Source organism: Chaetodon trifascialis, chromosome 16 (genome assembly GCF_039877785.1).
Source record: "Chaetodon trifascialis isolate fChaTrf1 chromosome 16, fChaTrf1.hap1, whole genome shotgun sequence".
Taxonomy (NCBI): Eukaryota; Metazoa; Chordata; class Actinopteri; order Chaetodontiformes; family Chaetodontidae; genus Chaetodon; species Chaetodon trifascialis.
The window spans coordinates 5,981,126-6,003,099 of record NC_092071.1 but is presented as its reverse complement, the minus strand read 5'-3'; the positions used below and the strand labels follow the sequence as shown (position 1 = coordinate 6,003,099).

General features: G+C 40.9%; 3 protein-coding genes and 1 non-coding gene across 6 annotated transcripts; 1 reads left to right on the top strand and 3 right to left on the bottom strand.

Moving 5' to 3' along the window:
• On the top strand, positions 1-4,639 carry LOC139344861 (15-hydroxyprostaglandin dehydrogenase [NAD(+)]-like). 3 transcript variants are annotated; one of them, XM_070983274.1, is made up of 7 exons: positions 1-128; positions 803-926; positions 1,661-1,767; positions 1,978-2,074; positions 3,709-3,785; positions 4,042-4,199; positions 4,371-4,639. In XM_070983274.1, the coding sequence occupies exons 1-7, from the start codon at positions 36-38 to the stop codon at positions 4,486-4,488; spliced, it is 774 nt and encodes a 257-aa protein (XP_070839375.1). In that variant the 5' UTR covers positions 1-35; the 3' UTR covers positions 4,489-4,639. The 3 variants fall into 3 exon arrangements, 2 of the variants coding, with proteins under 2 accessions (XP_070839375.1, XP_070839376.1); XR_011603181.1 differs by lacking the exon at positions 3,709-3,785 and having other exon boundaries at positions 4,371-4,391; XM_070983275.1 differs by lacking the exon at positions 3,709-3,785 and having other exon boundaries at positions 4,130-4,199.
• A 4,404-nt stretch (positions 4,640-9,043) lies between these two features.
• LOC139344881 (15-hydroxyprostaglandin dehydrogenase [NAD(+)]-like) lies at positions 9,044-12,217 on the bottom strand. The gene is made up of 7 exons (XM_070983307.1): positions 12,124-12,217; positions 11,546-11,669; positions 10,761-10,867; positions 10,521-10,617; positions 9,697-9,773; positions 9,436-9,593; positions 9,044-9,188 (listed from the first exon to the last, which is right to left on the bottom strand). Exons 1-7 carry the CDS (start codon positions 12,214-12,216, stop codon positions 9,068-9,070), a joined length of 777 nt encoding a protein of 258 aa, XP_070839408.1. The 5' UTR covers position 12,217; the 3' UTR covers positions 9,044-9,067.
• Positions 12,218-12,925: 708 nt separating this feature from the next.
• trnav-aac (transfer RNA valine (anticodon AAC)) lies at positions 12,926-12,998 on the bottom strand. The gene has a single exon. It is a non-coding gene; the product is annotated as a tRNA-Val (tRNA).
• Positions 12,999-13,950: 952 nt separating this feature from the next.
• Positions 13,951-17,876, bottom strand: timd4 (T cell immunoglobulin and mucin domain containing 4). The gene is made up of 8 exons (XM_070983002.1): positions 17,711-17,876; positions 16,673-16,851; positions 16,202-16,364; positions 15,996-16,073; positions 15,711-15,790; positions 15,283-15,394; positions 15,095-15,128; positions 13,951-14,957 (listed from the first exon to the last, which is right to left on the bottom strand). Exons 1-8 carry the CDS (start codon positions 17,778-17,780, stop codon positions 14,873-14,875), a joined length of 801 nt encoding a protein of 266 aa, XP_070839103.1. The 5' UTR covers positions 17,781-17,876; the 3' UTR covers positions 13,951-14,872.
• Between the last annotated feature and the right edge of the window lie 4,098 nt (positions 17,877-21,974).

Sequence of the window (21,974 nt, the reverse complement as noted above, 5' to 3'; positions counted from 1 at the left end):
GCACTTCACAGCTTCCTCTCCTCTGAACAGCAGAAATGGCTTTAAACGGCAAAGTCGCGGTCGTGACCGGAGCAGCAATGGGAATAGGGAAAGCGATTACGGAGATGCTCCTGCAGAACGGTGCCAAGGTAAAGTTTGCCTCAGTTATGTCGAAAAGCTTCGTGACTTTTTTGTGGGTGTTCACTGTGCAGCCTTGCAGCATGCAAGTAGACTGTGTATGTTTACTCAAGTCCTGTGTCAAAATCACCTTTGAAGTACTTGCAAGCTACTGTACCTGAGTATTTCCATTTTATGTTGCTCTTTACCTCCACAAAACCTTTAGAGGAAAATACTGCATTTTTAGACAGTATTAGTCTGTTCGACAGCTGTTCTTACCAGTTGTTATGCATATTATTTTCCAACATCCAAACTGCACTGTTCAGAGGGAAAAAGGTAATTTTGCTCTGGGGACCTTACATTTCTGTTTTTCATTAAAAAATAATGCTGCAGAAATATTTCAACTCGTATATCACAAGAATTTTCTAAAAAAAAGTTTTTCCCAATCTAGTTCTGCAACGTTTTTTATTCGTTATTGTTTCAAGATACAGGTACTCACTTCTAGAAGATTTTTTTAAACAAGCTGATTTAGCTTTTAAGAAGGTTGAATCAGTGTATGAACCCGAGCACACATTCATTATAAGGTATCTGAGACATGGTGTAGATCGGCAGATATGCTCTGAAAGGGAAACACCTCCAGGGCTGCTGCATTTGGCTGCATTAGGGAGCTGTACCCGGTCATCTGAGTGTCCATGTCTGTGTGCAGGTCGCCCTCCTGGATGTGAATGAAACTGCAGGGAAGGATTTCATGGAAGCCCTGGAGAAACAGTACGGGCAAGAGAGAACTCTGTTCATGATTTGTAATGTTGAATCAGAGGAGCAGTTAAAAGGTGACACACACACACACACACACACACACACACACAGCAGAAAACAGCTGGACACGTATTTACTGATATAAACAAGCCTAAACACACATGAAACTAATCATGTGATTTTGTTTTGCAACCAGAAGTTCCGGTCAGCAGATGTTTGTCAGATGCCAGGAAGCTCTCAAACTCAAGGACATTTTGTCTTGAATTAAGACAATCGAATGGCATTTAATCCCAGGCGGAGAACTACACCCCAGATCAGTTTGAAGTTTACAGCTCTGTTAAATATTGTTTAAGTGTGAGAAAATCCTTTGCTGAGATTTACGTACTCTGAAGGAAGGTAAAGTAAAGTTCAAGGTTTGTTGCTGCAAGAGACCACAACAGTTAGCCTTAAATAACCTGAGCAGATATGAACTGATTACAAGTCCTGGAGGGACAGACAAACATACAGTGAGTCAGGGCTGCAACCACAGATTTATTTTCTGATAATTATTTGGTCTATAAAATGTCTGAAAATAGTGAAATTCCCATCATCAAGTTCCCACAGTCAGAAGGTCTGCAAATGTCAGATGTTCAGTTTACTGTCAGAAGAGTGTAAAGAACAGAAAAAAAAATCACATTCGAGTTGTTGCGGATTAAATTTCTGGTGTTTGAGTGATTCTGGTGAATGATGCCACACTAAATAGTTCTAAGTAGGCCAAATACTTTGAGAGAAAGAGCTCCATAAGTACTGTTTTTCTCCTTTGCTCAAGCTGCATTTCAGAAAACCGCAGAAACATTTGGAGGAATAGACATCCTGTGCAACAACGCCGGCATCCTGAACGAGAGTGCGTGGGAGAAAACTGTCTCCATAAACCTCGTAAGGAACAGCAAACTGCATCTGGTTGGGATTATACACATTATACACACTCAGCCGCACCACACCCGCAAGGGAAATTACACCACAACAGGTTACACTTTCAGTGTTTCGTGTTGCACCACAGCAAGCACAAACATTAAGATTTCTTTCTTTTCAGCAGTTAGATTGTGAAGAAACGATGTGGCAGCATTTAACAATCCTGTGTTGTAGATGGGCACTATAAGAGGAACTTACCTGGCTCTGGAGCACATGAGCAAGCTGAGCGGAGGCCGGGGAGGGGTCATCGTCAACACGGCATCCCTGGCAGGTAAAGCCCAGGATTTACTGCACAAAAGACAAAAGCATCCTTTGGATTCCTTAAGAAAAAACTGCTTTGTGACTTTTTCTGTTGCGTATTCACTAACAATGACCGTGGCGATAAGATAGATTGGTAATGGTTTAATGCGTTTTATGGGTGGAGGAGAGCGTGGGTGGTGAATGATAATACATCAGGATGAGGGTCGAGGGATGAAGGGAAGGCAGGGTGTAGGGAGAGAGGGATGAATGGGTGAGGGATGAAGGATGAAGGGAAGGCGGGATGAGCGAGGGATGGAGGGATGAAGGAATGAAGGGTGACGGGATGAAGGGAAGGAAGGATGAGGATGGAGGGAAGAAGGGAAGAGGAGTGAGGGATGAAGGAATGAGAGTCGAGGAATGAAGGGATGAGGGTCGAGGAATGAAGGGAAGGCAGGATGAGGATGGAGGGATGAAGGAATGAGGGGTGAGGGATGAAGAGATGAGGGTCAAGGAATGAAGGGATGACAGGAAAGCAGGATGAGGATAGAGGGATGAAGGGAAGAGGAGCGAGGGATGAAGGAATGTTGGGTGAAGGGATGAAGGGATGAGGGTCGAGGAATGAAGGGATGAAGGGAAGGCAGGATGAGGATGGAGGGATGAAGGGAAGAGGAGCGAGGGATGAAGGAATGTGGGGTGAAGGGATGAGGAATGAAGGTAGGACGGTCAAGGATGAAGGTGTTAGGGAGAGGGAGGACTGAGTAGGGAAGGAGGATGAGGGATGAGAGAATGAAGAGAGGGATCCGGGCCGTGTGAGCCACCATCAAGTATTACTCAAGTGGTACTGAAGGACTACTTGAGTACACTTAAGTGCACTTGAAGGCGACAGGAATAGCACAGTGTATGTACCACACTCTTCAAAAAGTATCATTTAAGTAGAATATTTTTCCACCTGGGTGTGTTTGATGAGGCTGCCTTTAATACTTATTGCTGTATTTGCGCCTTGGCACTTTCTGTCTAAATTGACCTGAAACTCCACTTCATTCCCCTCACCTCTCCACCGTCTGACATGTATGGATCCAAAATTCACAGCGGGAAAGCCAAATGAATCCTCATTGGGCGCAACCACATTTCATAAAGCCTGGAAAGAGTCTGGAAAGAGAGAGGAGACATTATTGGCTTGTTGATATCAATGAGCATTTATAATGCATTATCTGGAGGGCTGTGTAGGAAGATCTATTTATATCTTTTATATCCTTGTTTGTAGAACAGTAAAACCAGCAGCTGTTATCATTGACAGTACTTTATATCCAGTCTTATGAGATACAGCTGTGCCATGTTTGTGTCTCTGTCATTAACTGCTGGTCTGCACACAGCCAATAGCATAAATAAATGACTTCAGGATTAGAAGAATAAACTTTACTTAAGATGCTTCAGTGGTGCAAAGAAGCCAAAAGCCAATCCAATGCAGATAAAGGTAACACGAGTCGATAAAGCATTTAATCATTTAATGTGGCGTTAATGATCTCTGTGTTTGCCTTTGGGGAATATCTTGGCCTCACCTCCGCAAAGCTATGGTTAGATTTAAACAGCATACTCATGAGAAAAAAAAAAAACATAGACAGGAAGTTTGTGCTAATACTGACTGGTCCAACTCGCGTCCTACAGGTGTCGGTCCTCTAATGAGCTGCCCTGTCTACACAGCCACAAAGCACGGAGTGGTCGGCTTCACTCGAACCATGGCGGTAAGGAAGCTTTTCTTACGATGAAGTCCGGACAGATGAAGATGTGCGTACAAGAATTTGCAGCAGAAACCAGAAACCGTGTACAGAGAAAGTGTTGAATGCACGTCGTAGGGGTGGAAGTCATTGCAAAGTCCTGACATGGATCACAAGCTAGCTAACTTGTGCTAGTCCAGGAATTAGACAGATACGCACAGCTTTTTCCTTTCATTGCTTGTACTACAAACTGTGCCTTGTGTGTATGTGTGTCTTTCACCAGGCTATCTCTGTGGCATCAGGCTATGGTATACGAGTCAACGCCCTTTGCCCAGGTTTCGTCCAGACTGAGCTTTTTTCCTGCATTACAGCCAAACTGGGGCAGTACTGCCAGCTGGTTGATGCAACCCAACAATTAGTAGAAAAGATTGGGATATCAACGTGAGTCTTAACTTGTCAAAAACCTACATTTAGTTCTGTGCCTCTGTTAAACCTCCATTCAGTACATTGAGTATAAGTACAAAAATAATCCTATAAAAGTACACCATTGAGACTGTATATGATGCTGTGTACATGCATATTGCCTGACGTCATGGTGCCGTTTCATTTCAGTGTGGATGAGGTAGCAGAGTCCCTCCTCGAGCTGCTGACGGATGAGACGAAGAATGGAGAGGCGCTGCTGGTGTTCCAGCAAAAAAGACAATATGCAACATTTCCTTCATTGATTTAGTGGCTTTGTGCTTTGTGTTGTGTCATTTCAACCAAAATACCCTCATGGGTTTCCAATGCAATATGCATGGAAGGTCTAAGCTGTGAGGTTTTTGCATTTTCTGTTGCTTTTCATTCACTTTGCTATTAGTGTAATGCCACATTATAACCATTGCTTTGCTAACTACAAAAAAAGTTTGTACTCAAACATTTCAATATGCAACAGACCACCAGATCAACACCTGTCTGAGCTGAACTGGAATATATGAAATATCACTGTCATGTGTTTTAAAATCCAGTAAATCTAGAATGTAATTCTGTGAAATGATCGAGTGTGACTATTTAACTGTATTTTATTGTGAAGGGTCAGTTACCCCAAAACATTTTATCTATGGTTCGCCTGGTCGTTTCTTTTCAGAATTGCAGATCATTCAGCTAATAATGTCAAGTAATTCTAGTTTGGAGATAGTAAGTGTATTTATACATAATGCTGTGGTTTGTCCAAATATTTCTTTCTATGGCAAAAAGTTATTCTTAAGTATACTCAGCTTATACTGAAAAATACACAGAAAAGTCAAAGTATATTTGGCTTATGCTTGTTCTTTTTTATTAAAACATCTTTCCCATACATATTGGCTTCTTTGAAGTACGTTGCAGTATGTTTTATATACTACCTCATGAACTTACATATTCCACAAGTAAATTTGTAGTAACAGCTTTTGGGTGGAATAGTTTAGAATCAACAGTACGTGGGTGGAGCTGAACTTCATCTTTTATGCAGTGTTATTAACCCACACAGAAACAGATAAACATTGACATTTCTTCCAAGGTCTCAGTGTGACAGACTTGATACATACTGGCTGCTATTGTGAGCCATTACATATTAAGTATACCTAAATAGTAATCTAGTCGTATATTTTAAAGTGTAAAAATAATATAGAAATAGTAAACTTTAAATACTATAAAGGCCAAAAAAACAAAACAAAAACCAATTGTGTACTCAAAGTTTACTTCTCTTACACTTAAAGTATACTTTTAATAAACTGAAATCGTTCCAACTTAGTCCCAATAAGTATTGAAAAAGTACATTTAGAAGTACAGTTGTGGAAAAAAGTTTTCGGACACCCTTTTAAATTTTACACAATCTCAAATATCATCATGAAATATTTGTGGAAAAATCTTTTTTGTGTTTCAAAAGGTGTGGCTGCATTAGACAGACACAGACAAATACAAATGATATTTTTTGTGTATTGTTTACAAGGAAAACTAACAGAACTAAATCCTTGACAGTTTCAATATGTCAGTTCTTAACATTGTCAGTATCAAAGTCAACAAATAACAGAGAATGCGTTCAAAACTGAACAAAAAATAAATAAACCATCACATCATCAAATTAATGTTTAGTAGTCTTGCCATCAGCACGCAGTAGAGCTCTCATCCTGGCATGTTCTTCTTGAATTACTGTTTTTAATTCTTCTAAATTCTTTGGCTTACGCTTTGAAACTGAACTTTTGATAATCCACCACAGATTTTCAATGGGGCTCATGTCAGGTGATTGAGCTGGCCACTTTAAGACCTGGATACTGTGCTCCTGCAGCCAAGTTCTACTGGCCCTGGATGTGTGGCAAGGGGCATTATCTTGTTGAAACATCCAGTTTTGACCTCGACGGAACAGTGCATGCGCAGAAGGGACCATGTGTCTTTCGAGAATGGCACAATACTTGGCAGAGTTCAATGTGCCATCACAGACAGTGAGATGACCAACACCAGCAGCACTCATGCATCCCCAAACCATGATACTGCCTCCCCCATGCTTGACAGTAGGTTCTGTACATGCTGGAGAAATTGCTTCGCTTGGCCTTCTGCGTATCCTCACATTAGCAGGAGGAAGATAAAGCTGGAAACTGGACTCATCTGACCACAGAATCTTCTTCCAGTTCCTGGCTGTCCACTTCTTGTGTGCTTGGGCCCAACGACGCCGGGCTAACCTCTGTCTCTCGTTGATCAGGGGCTTCTTGACAGCCTTGTAGGACCTTAAGCCTTGATCTAAAAGTCGGCCATGAACGGTGTCCCAACCAGTTTGGTTTGACCACTGCTGCTGAAGCTCCTGTGATGTCATTTGGCGGTTTTCCGCCAAAGAAACCCTTGGATGCCCAGATCTTGGTTTGTCTTCCAAGCTGTTGGTTTGTCTGTATTTCTGCAGAGTGTATCCAACTGCTGAAGGACTGCATCTGCACTTCCGGGCTATCTGGTGGCAGCTGTACCCTTCCTGGCTGAGAATCTGTATCTTCAGGTGTGTTTCCTATGTTAGGTTCCCTGTTTTAGCCATTTTTGTCTCTAAAGAACTTTCAAATGTGCTGGCTTTATATAGACATGCAGCACGGCAACAAAAATTGTGTTTTTTAATAAAAAGCACGACCTTCATTAGTGGATCACTGGTACCAAAATGACCCAATACTCAAAATTTCTTTTGTATTTTTATGGAACCAATCAATTTTTAGTTTTTAATTGCTTTTTTTAGGATTTGTTTAGTATTTTGGCTGTGCCTGTACTAAAAGAAATTTTACTTGAATACCTAAGAGTGATTCTTAATGCAACATTTCACAAATGCAAGGGGTGTCCGAAAACTTTTTTCCACCACTGTATACTACTAGTACATTGATATTAGTATACTTGCTGCATAAAGTATACTTGTAAAAAATATCCATCCATCCATTTTCTATACCGCCTATCCCTTTCGGGGTTGTGGGGGGGCTGTCGACGGGCGAGAGGCGGGGTACACCCTGGACCGGTCGCCAGTCGATCGCAGGGCAACACACAAGACAGACAGACAACCATTCATACTCACACTCACGCCTAGGGGCAATTTTAGAGTCACCAATCAACCTAATGAGCATGTTTTTGGTCTGTGGGAGGAAGCCGGGGAACCCGGGGAGAACCCACGCATGAAGAACATGCAAGCTTCGCGCGGAAGGGCTGCCCCCGGGGATCGAACTGGCAACCTTCCTGCTGTGAGGCATGCACACTACCTGCTGCACCACCGTGCAGTCTACTTGGTTACTTGGTTGCATTTTGAATTATTAATCTAAATCTGCTAAGTAACCAAAAACTAAAGATTTATTAGAACATGTTGCCTTTTACTGATATTCACACTGTCATAGTCGTAAGAATTCTTGTCCAGTCTGAGTCCATGTGAGAGTATGTTTCTAAGTGTATCTGTACGTGTGTTTACACAGTACCTATCTGGAACAAGGGTTGTTCTGCACCAGCTGAAATGTCCTTTTCATGTTTTTGAACCATGCACCGCGGAGGAGATTTAGCCAGAAATCAGCAATTACCCCGGGAGCTGAGTACGTCAAAGGCTTCCTGGATTTGTTTGTGGACAAAGGACAAACACATCAACAGGATGCCAAAGGTTTGGTGCCAGTGATGCTGAAAAAACACGGATATTGAACCTGACATGATGTGTCTTCACATGCAGCCTCTGCAGGTGTAGCATTGACACGACTCTATTCTAAAAGGTCAGAAGCCTAAATGGATAAAACTACTGGTCTGGCTTGTTGAACCTGCACTACATTACATATTCATTTAATTTGCTGTCAGTTCCCAGTTTTTTAGCTCCACTTCACTAAAACTAATGCAGTTGAATCCAACAGTCCCGAAGCAACGCCTGCAGTCATGAAAGTTATAATCAAGTGACGTTAAAGCAGTTTTAGAGAGGAGTCAACTGGACTGTACGATTGTTTTGGAGGATGTAGTTTGCTGTGCTGTTGAACTGTATTGCTTTAAACTGTAACTCACCGTCTGTCTCTTCTTTTTTAAACATATTTATTACATTTTGATTTAGATAAAGTGTACGTAAACATACAATATAAACTTTAACAACAACACCACTCCAACCCATCCACCAAGCATCTCATCAATCAAAGTTTACAGAGAAGAAAGAGCATTCCTGGCATTTTGGGGTTGTTTGTGTAGCACACATTTTTGTAGCTGCAAATTACTGAAAACAAACAGATGAACGAATGAAGTTTTCATTTGTTTATTAACGTGTGTTGTCATGTCTGATACTTTAAATGTCAGTTATTCATTTCACAAGCCATAAAGACCACGATAACACATAATCACATCGTTTAAGTGTTTGATGATTAAATGCATTAGTTATGATCATGGCTGCACGGTGGCGCAGCAGGTAGAGCGCGTGCCTCACAGCAAGAAGGTTGATGGGTCGATTCCCAGGTCTGGCCTTTCTGTCTGAAGTTTGCATGTTCTTCCCGTGCATGCGTGGGTTCTCTCTGGGTACTCCGGCTTCCTCCCACAGACCAAAAACATGCTCATTAGGTTAATTGGTGACTCTAAATTGTCCTTATGTGTGAATCATTTTGTGTCTTGCCCTGCGATCGACTGGCAACCGGTCCAGGGTGTACCCCGCCTCTCGCCCGCTGACAGCTGGGTTGACAGCTCCAGCCCCCCCCGCGACCCTGAAAGGGATAGGCGGTATAGAAAATGGATGGATGGAATATAATCATTTTGTAAAACAAATTGGTGATTTCTGGTGGTGATTAAAGGACTCAGTCGGAGGGCTTGGTTCTCTATGACGGCTAGTAGTTTATAGCAGGAAATATCATGTATTTTTTTCCATTAGGTTTCACCCTGAGGGCGTCCCCGTTCTTCAACTCATCAGTCACCAACTCGAGGACGCACTCGGCGACCTTAGACGCGCTGAAATAGAAAATACTGATTTAGCAGAACAGGCATGTAAGCATTATCACACACAGTCATGGTAATGTGCTTTAACGTGTGAAACATAATGTGACTGAGCAAAACGTCCTGTGTTCTTTTTATTTACTGTTTCTAAACGAACTGATATGGAGCATGTGAGAGGAAACACAGCAGACATGGCGGGAACAACAGGCCCACACAGTGCCTTGAAAAGTATACCACTGTGTTCAAACATGCAAAGACTCACTTTATGACCCCTGAGGCGTCTGACAGTTTTTGGGTTGCATCAGCCAGGTGGGAAAATTGTCCCAAGCTGTCTAAAATGTTGGAGAAGAGGTCAGTTTGGACACAACCGGGGCAAACCATGTTGAACCGTATACCATAACCTGAGGCGGCAGAGGCAGCCTAGTATAAGACACACACATGCACACGATCAGGCTTCAATGTAAATTACAGGCAGTAAAATGAAAAGAAAGTCAAGCTGTTATTCATCAATAAACGTCCTTACCGCCATGGCTCGAGTGAAGCCGACCACGCCATGCTTGGTGGCTGTGTAGACAGGGCAGCTCACTAGAGGACCGAGACCTGCAGAATGTGGGTTTTCAAAATCCAGACTGGCACAGACATACAAAAACCCCTTCTAAGATTTGCTGATCTGATGGCACTTGTTAAATCTCCCATCTGTGTGCTCTGACTGTGAGAGTTCATTCTCACTGCATTGGAGGAAACTGAGGAGACTTAATGCAAGCAAAGACATTTTAACAGTCGTTTGCAGATCACTCATCGAGTCAGTCCTCACTTACATCATCTCATCCTGGTACACCTCTCTGTCTGTTGAAGACAAATCCGCACTGTCACTTGTGACTTGTGTTATTTTATGCACACGTGTGAGCACGTCAAAGAGGAATTTCCATGACTTTTGTAGAGGACAATAGAGTTTTCTTTATCTGTATCTATTGTCGCAGATTAAACACTGGTGGAGTTTTGACCTAACAACTCCAACCTCAGGTTCTCGTTCAGGAACAACCTTTGCAATGCTTTTTTAAAACAATAACATGCAGTGTAAGCATATGCACATCATATGAGAGGTGGAACAGAGATGAAAGCTGTCAAGCTGCTGCAGAGACCTCTGTTCAAACAACAAAATGTATAACATTTTAATGTGGAAATATCTCTATTGGTGAATTAAACTGATTGTTTTTGGCTGCCTTTAAATATTTGAATTCTAATGTAATCATAAACAAAAGAGTGAGGGAAATTCACAAACCTTAAAACGCACTGTCTCTGTGCTTAGCACTAGAGGAGATACAAAGAAATGACTTGCTGCCGTACCTGCCATGGATGCTATGTTCACGACGACTCCTCCACGACCTCTGGTCAGCTTGTTCATGTGCTCCAGAGCCAGAAAGGTTACCCTGACGAGACCCACCTACATCATAGCCGGTAATGAGTTAGCCTGCACATGGTCAAACGTTAGGGCTGTGGAGTTCTTGCAGATGCTAACCGATGAAGAGTTTTGTAGTTAATAAGCAGACAGTCTGACCTGGATCAGGTCACAGTATAAACTCTTACAAGGTTTATGGAGAGAGTTTTCTCCCACTCTGCCTCATTCAAAATGCCGGCGTTGTTGCACAGGATGTCTATTCCACCGAAGGTTTCTACGGTTTTTTGTAAGGCAGCTCGAAAGAAGACAAAGACACAGTTATTAGTTATTAAGTTTTCATTTGGCACAAAGCACAATAAAAGTCCATATTTGCAGCTTTCTGTTACGCTGCTCATTCTACTTTCTACAACACGACATTATAGTTTTCGTTTATAAATGTAAGGACATTAAGACTTGAAAGTCTCATGCCATTGAACGAATTAAACTTTAAATTTGAGACCTCTTAAGAGATTAATCTCTGTTCTATTCCCTCTGCTGCCATCAGGTCTCTCTTGAAAAAGAGATCTTGACGTCAACGAGTTTTCCTGATTAAATAAATTTAAAAAATTAAGAAATGTAGAGTCTATATGCACAGTACCGTGTGTGTTTCCAGGTCTAAAAATAAAAACTTGATATAAGACTTGGCCTTCAGAGTGTGTGCTGTGTGTGTGTGTGTGTGTGTGTGTGTGTGTGTGTGTGTGTGTGTGTGTGTGTGTGTGTGTGTGTGTGTGTGTGTATGTGTGGTTACCAAATGTGAATGTACTTGAAGGACATGCCCCATGGTGCACTGACTGTTGTATTTACATAATATATGTTGGGTTCTCTGTTAAATAATAATATGTAGTTGAGATGCCTGATCCTCACCCTTGTCTAACTCTGCCAATGAATCACAATACATTTACTAATTAACATGGACTGCATACCTTTGTCTTACCTTTGATCTGTTCCTCTGACTCAACATCACAGATCAGGAACAACGTTCTGTCCTGTCTGTACTGTCTGTCGAAGGCTGCCTTCAAACTTTTCCCTGCAGTTTCATTCACATCCAGGAGTACCACCTGTTCACATGAAGGTGCATCAGAGAGCAAGACAGGACCTTGCATGGCTGAGCCTGCGTCCCCTGACTTTTACGGCTGGACTTTGCTTCCACACAGTTCCAAATGGATGCAGAGCTGTAGAAACTATACTATTTTAAAAAACAAGTACCCTAACGCATATCTAAGCTACAATAAACTGCCAGACATACAGCCTGTAATGCTTTAAAAGCACACGAGGCAAAATATACAAAAGGATGAACTAATAAACAATTTACAATTGCATGCAACTGTGAATCAAACAGTGGCTCATTCTTAAATAACTCTGCTTCACCCTGGTTTTCAAGTCTACACGTTCATTACAAAACTGCTGGCTCTTTGATTCTTACTTATCTGTAATGCTGCGATGATGCACAATAAACAAATACAGGTGCCCCACAAAACTGTATAAATGTGCATAAATGAGGCTAAACTTTACCTTGGCACCATTTTGTAGGAATATTTCTGCCACTGCATTCCCTATCCCACGCGCTGCTCCAGTCACCACTGCGATTTTATCACTTAATGACATTTCAGCTGCTTAATAAAAAGAGACAAGGTGGTCAGTTCTAGGATCACTGGTGGTCAGTTCTAGGATCACTGTAGGAAATACTAAAATATCACTGGCTAAAATCTGATGGCAGGAGGATGGGCACGAGTCAAACATCAACTTAACCAGGCATTTACCTTTTGACCAGCCTTCTTCTGACGGAGAGCAAAAACATTCTTTCTGTGGCAACATCAGAAGTCTAGAAAAATTATACAGTATGTTTCTTTTACTTTATGTGCATTAATTATCTAAATCCTGATCTTACATGTCCAAAACTGGTTCTGAATAAGCAAATACATTTAGATTACTGCACATCTGTGGACTGAACGCTTACTAATTTTATCACTATTATACACCAGTCTACCACTGTATTATATGTATCGTGTATTTTATTTTATTCTGTTTTATGCATGTGATATTTTATTTCTATGTTCTAATTTCTGCATTATTTTATATCGTATGTCTTAGATTTTCTTTTTCTCGTTTACTTTCATTGCCAACATTTGTTTCATTGTAATTCTTTTGCATATGACACATAGGATTATGTGTATTTGTCATCTCATAACTTAAGTGTATTTGCTGTCTCTTGGCCAATGAATATGAGAATACCGCGGTGTGGTTGTGCGGTTATGATACTTAATTTGTTAAGCCATCGCATAATGTGATACAGTAACTAAGAAAATTAAAACAATGTTTCCGCCCGGTTTCGAACCGGGGACCTTTCGCGTGTTAGGCGAACGTGATAACCACTACACTACGGAAACTTCTGACAGCCGAAGCTACAATAATCTTTCTTAACGAGTATATAAACCGCTGTTGTGACAACGTTCTGCGATAGAATATGTCTTGACCGTTTTAGCTTTCACTGTCGGAAGCTACAACAAGGTGACAATAACAACCAAATTAACAACGTGGAATCAACCTACATCCGGTTTAGATGACTAAACTTCGACTTCAAATTAAAAGCGCAAAACACGAGCACGAGCATGGGCTGTTTCAAAATGACACAAACACATAATACATTGTACAGGATTCAAACCAAAATGCTTTATATTTAATAACAGTAATATTTACATTGTATAATATTGAAGATGAGTTGGCTTACCCAGATTTGAAAGCAAAATGACTAATGCCAGTAAGCTGCAGCAGGGGCAGAGGTGAAATGTTTTCTTTATCCATAAGGGGGCGCTCCAGGGTTACTCCAGGGCCACATGCTTTTTTTTAGGCACAAAACCACATCAGCGAGGTTATGCTACTGCTTCTACTACTACTACTACTACTACTACTACTACTACTACTATAACTCAACGTATATATCAGCATGAATTCAAATTCTGACATGGAAGACAAAGACAACATGAGTTAGTTAATTACCAGTTTTCTCAGTTGCTCAAAGCCATTTTGGGCTTTATCAGTTAAGAACAATCTAGAAATTCTTACAAAAATGTTAAATATACACTAGCTAAAATATTTATTCAAATGTGTGTTTTTATTGTATAAGAAATTACTCTTTCGTACCTGTCTGGAATGGTGTTTGTAAAAATTTCCAGACGTCCGGATTACCATGAGCCCTCAAGGTAAACTGGACACCAGGCCTCCCAACCAGTCAGTCAGAACTGATCAAGCCTCTTGGATGAGAGGCATAAACCTTTCTCAACTTTCTCAACTTTCTCAACCAGCTTCCTTGATTCCTCCTTGGATTCACACACAGATATCTGCATTTTGATTGATTTTTATTCAGCTTGTTTTGACAAAGTTCAGGCAGGTTACAACCACAAGAAACACCAATAAAACACAAAGTACAACAGCAGCAGCAGCAGCAGCAGCAGCAGCAGCAGCAGCAGCAGCCGCATCCTGCTCAGAAAACATCTCAACAGACAACAGTTGCATGCAGAATTAAGTCAGTGTGCGAAATGCAAGGGGTCTCAGGGCTCATAGACACCCTAATTAATACCTTTAAGGGCAGGGGTCTCAAACTAATTTTATTTTTTCAAAGAGATGGAAACCAGTACTAGCTGTAAACTCTGCGGTTCTGCAAACCAGAATAATAAACATGAGATTTGGAGAGCTGCTGCTGATCTACAAGTGATTTCAGTGTAAAAACTGTTGATCTTTCAGAACAGCACAGTCTGTTAACAGTCAAATCCCAGTGTCATGGAAGATTTAAATAGCTGATGAAGGTATACAGTGGTGGTTTAGAGAGGTGTCTACTGGCCATGTTGCAGACAGGACAGACATAAGAATTTATTCACAGATAATTGTGACTTGTCGGTTGTCATGCAGAGAACTGCAGCTGTGAAGCAGGTTTGCAAATTTGGAAATGTGCAGGACTCTGGACAGAAGATCATTTTAATATTAATTTTTAATATTTTTTTTCCTGCATACAGAATAAAAATTGTGTTGTTACTGTAGCATGTGGCTGATTTTACTGCACAAGTACTGCCCACGACATGGGATCCCCTGATTGCCATCTTATTATTTTGCACACTGAACGAAATGTACTGTAAACCAGCACCCACTCGGCCAAACACATGTAGCTTCATATAAGAATGTGCGTGTGTGGATGTTTGATTTATTTAATCTTGCTGTAAGGAAAATCAGTTTATCTGTGGTCCAGGTGTGAATGAGGCTAGTCTCTCTAGTCCAGAGTGTAGATGTTCTCCTGCACTGGTCTTCTCATCCGGATCTCATAGATGATGTGAGGAGGTTCCTCAGAGGAGAAACTGGAGCAGAAAAGAAAAGCCAACAGACACTCGTCAAACAACAGCTCTGATAGATTCTTACAATATATTGTACAGGCGAGTTTAGCATTTAATAACTTTAAAGAGAGAATTTGAGAAACAATCTGTGTTGAACTCACCAGCCGGTCTTCAAGGCTCTTCTGTATATTCCACCTGGAGAAAGAGATAAAATTTGACAAATTAAATCTGCAGCCTGTCAGCTTAAAAAATCATATTTTGTTTGCAAAGTTAACAAACAATATTTTCTTCATATCATGTGACCAAACTCTGGTATGGAGACACGAAGGATAAAAAAGAGAAAACGTACGTTTGAAGGCCAGAAAGAGAAAAACTGCCGCCAAGATCAGCAACACACTAAGGGAGAGCGAGAGGATGGGAACATTGATCTGAAGTGAGAGAGCAGGTAGAGAGTCCTCCACCTGACACACAGAGAGAGAGAGAGAGAGAGAGAGAGAGAGAGAGAAAGAGAGAGAGAGAGGGGTTTGAATTTAAAGCTAATAACGTCAAGATGTTATTAATACCAAACTCTAGGGGAGGATTTTTTTTTTACATCATCTGCTGTGGTCAGTAAGATACGATATGATACGATTCGATGCAAAATGGTATATGGTCCAATATGGTATGATTGATACTGAAGAAAATATGATGATTTTCACGCAAGTTCTGAAGCTTCTTTTTCTATGGTTTCTAAGCATATTATGAGTATGTGCTGACTCATGGTTCATGGTTACTCACGGTGATGGTGTCGGAGCGCAGTAGAGTGGAGTTCTTCATCAGCAGATCTAGCTGAGATGACAGCAGGGATTTCCAGTTTACTACACGGAGACAGACAACACAGAACTTCAATAAACCAGTTAACAGTACCAGTTGATAACTCGCTTCATAATACCAGTTATTAGCCAGGACCACCCGGGTGAAGTTGAATTTGGTCCAGGACTTTTATCACACATTTAGGTTTTTATTTGTGTCAGTGACTCATGTGACCTGTCTGATCAACCAGCCGGTGGATCTTCGTCTCACCTGTGGACGTCCACGGCTCAGTGAGTCGACTGGCTGTCGCTGTCATGGTTGTTGTTGGAGGAGTTCTGGTGACCAAACCTGAGAAGAACAAACCAGATGGAAATGAAGTCAGATTAACAACAGTGACAACATGTTCCAAATTTGACCTGAAGGATAATTGTGAAAATGTCTTTTAATTGTGCATGTGATGCTAAAGTGCTGCTCACCTTTGACCACCCTCAGGTTCATGATAACCTTCTTGTCGTTGAAGATCCCGTCGATGTCCACCCTGCAGCAATACGGCCCGCTGTCTGTCCTCCTCACATTCAGGATGTCCAGGTCCATCTGTCCATCCAGGACGTCCCCCGTCAGCCGGTACCTGTCAGCCACCTGCAACACCAGAGTCGGGATAGATCACCGTCACTTTGATTTGAAGGCAGAATCATTTTATTTATTGGTTCAGTTCATTTCAGTAAGGAGTTAAACCAAGAGGCTGTTTTTCATCTGAAATTCTGGACTGATGTTAAGTTATTGAGATAATTTATAGCATACAGAACCATAGTAAATCAGAATATTAATGTTAGTAAAAGACATCACACAGGACACCTTCAAGGATTTGTTAAACCGGGCACGAAGAACGAGGCCCTGAGCTGCACTTTGTCCTCTTGTTGTCTAAGTGTTTTGTGACTTAACCTGACCTTGGAGATGACGCCGTTCTCGTCCGTCTGCACCAGGATGTTGTTGCACCAGAAGGTCCCGCAGCCACGGCCCCAGCAGACCCGGCTCAGACCGAAACGCTTCACAGAGTACTGACAGGACAGAGAGGCCACGCCCCCCTCTGGCACTTTAAAACAGGAAACAGACGAGAAGTGTCCACCTGCAGCACACAGACACACCTGAAACACCTCCATTGCTGTACTTTGGGCTAACATCCATCCAGGGGAGTAGTTGTGTGGTTGGTGGGTCCACTGTGGCTTATACACCCCCACCCCTCTTATTCCTCCCTGCCAGTAACTACATGAGCTATGTGTTTAGCATGAAAGCAAACAGTTTCCATCTTCATACATCAAAACACAACAGGAGACACAACAGTCATCTCAGAGTCAGAATCAGATCAGTGCACATACAAGGATACATGCAGCTCAACAAGGACAAAAAGAGAGAAAAAAAACAAAAGGCTGAACAATAATTTTTTCTGTGCAAAAAAATATAAAATAAACAATATATGGTATTAAAATTTACAGTGTGCAGTATCAAGTAACTAACTACAGTTACTGCAGTACTGCACTGATACTTGTACTTCACTCCACTTGCTACTTTCTCAGTCTACTCCACCACACCTCAGAGGGAAGTATTGTCCTTTTTACTCCATTGCATTTATCTGACAGCTAAAGTTACTCGTTACTTGACAAATTAAGATTTTTACGCACGAAACACACAAAGAGTTTAAAAAATATGATGTTTTGTTCTAAATTAAACCACCCCAAAGTTTACAGGATACAAGCACAGCTGAAATGATTAGTAGGCATTTTTCTGCAGTGAGTACTTTTGATACTTTCAGTACATTTTCCTGATCATACTTTTACTGAAGTAACATTGTCAGTGCAGGACTTCTAGTATTTTTACAGTGTGGCATTAGTTCTTTTACTCTAGCAAAGGATTTGAATACTTCCTCCAGCATTGTCGTGTTGTGATGTCAGCAGTTTGTGTCGTGATGTCAGCAGTTCATGTCTCACCTGACAGGACGAAGAGGACGATGATGAAGGTCTGAGGCGTTCCACAGCAGCGAGGCGAGACGGCGGCCATCCTGTGACTCTGTGTGTGTGTGTGTGTGTGTGTGTTTGTGTGTGTGTGTCTGTGTGTTCATTGTCCAGTTCGATGAACACAGTGTGACTCTGTGACGGAGCTGGGAGGGGGGACACAGTGTGTTACTGTGACTGCTTGTGTGGTATTATGTGTGTGTGACGTAGTGATGAAGTCTTCATTGAATACACTATGGGCAGTTTGTAAAATATGATGCTTTACTCAGCGCAGATGTTGAGCATTTTAGTCGCTGAATATTCAGTCTTATTTTGTTTTTACAAAGTAGTTAATTCTGCTGTGAGAATATTTGTGTTTCCTAAAATAAATCCTAATTCGCAAACTGTCTTTTTTTTCTTGTTTCAAGTTACAATAGCATTTTTTCAACAAGTTGATTTAAATTCAAACTAAAAAACAACGATACTGAAATGTGTCCTCAGCTCTCTAATGTAGGAATGATGGACGGTGGTGAAACACGGCGTCGTCGTCTGCTAATTAAATAATCTGGTTGTTCAGGTATTCAGCTGCACAGTCAGGCTTAAATATGGAATAAAGCAGCGGACTGAAACAGAAACTCAAGTCGAAGTTTGAGTCTCAGATGCTGTGCAAGGAGAAAGGGACAGGTGCGTGCAGGTGTTGTAAAAACAGGAAGTTATTTAATGGAGTTTTGCAGTGACACACAGCTCATGGGGCACATAGAGACTGATCTCTGCAGTTTGTGTCAAAAATGTCCTTAATTCTCAGAGTCATAACCCAGTCATGACACAGACATGAAACACACATTTTAAGATTTTAACTTCCTGAGGATATCATTATATCTGATGTATGTGCAGATATAATTCAGATTAAAAATCCAATTAAAAACCACAGAAAAAGGACACTTCGCACTTCAAAACCTGAGAATCATTACGTTTTTAAGTTTTCTTCAGTATCAAAGTAATCCAGTGATAGCTGGTTGTACATCCACTGCAAACAGCTAATTTAGCATAGATAAAATGTATTTGACTACAATTTGACTAGATTTAAACAAGAGGAGGCCAAAAGAACCTGGGTTGATCTAATCTTTGAGGGTGTGTCAGACACTAAAAACCACATCACAGGTGAATTTCTACATGTATATAATTCATTCATCTTGATATAATGCATACATTTTAATGTGCTTATTCTGAAAAGGAAAATGTGCAATACAGCTTTAACTTTGAGAGCCTGATCAGTGGAAGCTGGACATTTTGGCCTAAAAATGAAATGTTCCTAATTTGCAGCAACGTTGAGGCTTCACTTTAGTCTATTAAAGTTTAGGGGGACTTGAGTGTTTCTGTGTCCTGTCTAAAGTAAAGAAAAACCTTAAAAGCTTGAACAGACGAGGATGAGCGCAGCGTAGAAGGAAACACTGCGGACAAAAGGCCTTTGTCCCCGTAACACACACTCACACACTGACGCTGTCTGTGTGGAGACGTCGCAGAAACACAAAGGACTCGTTCTTCACATCAAATATTTCTTTCTTTTCTTCACTTTGTCTGTTTCTCCCAAAATCTGAAAGGCTTTTAATTTGAAAGAATAAAATAACTGAACCAAAACATGTCATGGACAAACTTTGAATCGAATTCCCACATGAGCACCATAATTACTTCTGGCGATTGTGAGGTGGAAATTACACAAATTTAACAAGATAAAGATTTTTTTTTGACTCTTCAGCTGAGCATGAATATTGGTGAATGTACTAATGTGGATGAATTTGTCATGAAACTGAAAAAAACCTCAACAGAAACATCTCATCTGTTCACATATTATTGACACTGATGTGCATAACATCAAAAGACAATATTGATCCACAGCACTGATATCAAAGCTCAAACAGTTATCAAACCCACAGGGAAAGCAGCTGCAAGGGGAAATCATGACAGAAATGCGCTTGATCACATCAGAGAAGTAAAGGTTTCAATCTTTGTATGCAAGGTCGCCGCAGCTGTTAGATAAATGCAGTGGAGCAGAAGTAGAAGGTAGCATAAACTGTAAACATAGTACAAGTAAACAAACCATCAAACTGTACTTTCCACCTAAGTTGTCACACAGTTTGTGTGAATGACTGAAGACAAATCGGCGATGGTTTCAGGACAAACCATCAATAATGTTCCAAACTGAATTTGTCTGAAGTGTTGATTTCCTCCAGAGTCTGAAATCAGTCTGATAATGTTGCTGCCACCTGCTGGTCCTCACTGGAATATTACATTCACTCTGCGCAATGAATAAGAAGTGACCCTGTTAACAGGTTAGCAGGCAGTGGTCGAGGAAATATTCAGATCTTTTACTTCAGTGAAATATTCAGATCTACTTCTTCTACAGATTTACTTCAGTGAAAGTGCTAATACCACACAGGAAATGTACTCCAAGAAAAAGTCCTGTATTGAAATGTTATATCAGTAACTGCATGTAAGGATAGGCAGGAAATGTACTTAGAGTAGAAAAAATGAAAATATGCAAAGCACAAAAATGTTGTTTAATGAATATGATATATACTCTGAGATAATGTTAATCTTAAAAAGCTGCTTTCATGTCAGGCATTTTCAAAAAAAAAGTTTCAGTATGTTCATAGATATCATTCACAACACGCCGCAATAATGTGAAACAGGAATATTAAAACAAAACTACCTCAAAATCCTGAAGTATTATAGTACATGAAGTATTTCTACATTGTGATACTAATCTTTTGAGTGTTTTGTCTCAGTGTCACCCCCCCCCCCCCCCACCAACTACTTTGGGAGTTGGTCCTGTTCACCTCAGGTGCACCAAACATCTGCTGCATAAATACAATCTCTACCAAACAATAATCACCTCCTTGTTGGCAGGTCCCGTTGTTATCATGGCCTTTGCATAAAGATAACACTGGTTTTGTGACTTCAGCTCATCCATTCAAACTGACTATGAAACACAATGCGGTGTTGTCATTATTGTCACATATAATTTGCCACAGGATGCCATTAAAGAAATTAAGCCTGTCATTAGACATGTTTCCATCTACTGTCAAAAGTCTAGTCTTATAGAATTATCTGTTGAGGCTCAAAGGAGACTTTCCAGTAAGATGGTTCTAACATCAAATATCTTTTCTGATGGTACATTTCCAGTGTCTGTTGATTTATTGTCCCTTTCCTCTGTGCTGTCTCTGCTACAGATGACGACTGATAACAACTAGACCCAGAGAAGGTTGGTGCTTACTCCACACAACAGGGTTGGAAAAGTACATGAAATCTGTTGCGCTGTAAAATGTCAACATGTTTCATTGGTGCTGTGTGTGTGTGTGTGTGTGTGTGTGTGTGTGTGTGTGTGTGTGTGTGTGTGTGTGTGTGTGTGTGTGTGTGTGTGTGTAGAGTCACCTGAGTGTAGTATGGTTTATAGGGACATCGTATGCAAAGGCATTCTCATAACATACTGTTCATGTTTCTGTGTGTGTATTGTCATAGTATGGTTTAGTTTACATATCTAAAGGGGAAATTAGCATAGAGACAAACTAAATACAACAAAACCAAACAGTGCTTCCAGAGCCAGGGGAACCCCAGTATTACCAGTTGGTTAGTTAAATTGATCATGCAGGATGTCAGAGATGAATTCACTATTCCTTTATTGAAGGAATGAAGGAATATTGACACTCACTCAGATAGATTTCACCAGCCAGTCTGCTTTAATTTCAGCACCCTTTCTCTCATGAACCATGTCTTTAAAGTGTTGCTGTTTGGTGAAAAGTACGTCTGAACTTCAGTATCTTATTCCTGCTGAAAAAGAAGTCAGAGACCATCCTGTCTGAACCTTCTTGCCACACAGTGACGCATGCTTCCTGTTTTGTTCATGTTGAGTTTTCCAGTCACTTGGAAGTTGACCAAAACGATATCTTACAAGTTGTAAACTGGTAATTACAAAAACTCTGACATGACAAGAATGCATCATTAGCCGAGGCTTTTTATCTTTGTTGAAATGACGTAGAATAAGTGTTTCTGCAGGAGATTCATTCACCTCAGTATAGGGACAGAAATCTGCTTCATAGTCCTGAATTCTGCTGTAGGATTGTGGTTTCTAAGTTCTTTATTATACAGTCATCTGACAATAATGTTCATCTGAGTTAGCACTTAGCATGGCTGCTGACAATCTAGTCCTGCGACCTCATTGAATTTTGAACTCTGAACTCTTCATCAAATCATTTCTTTTTCT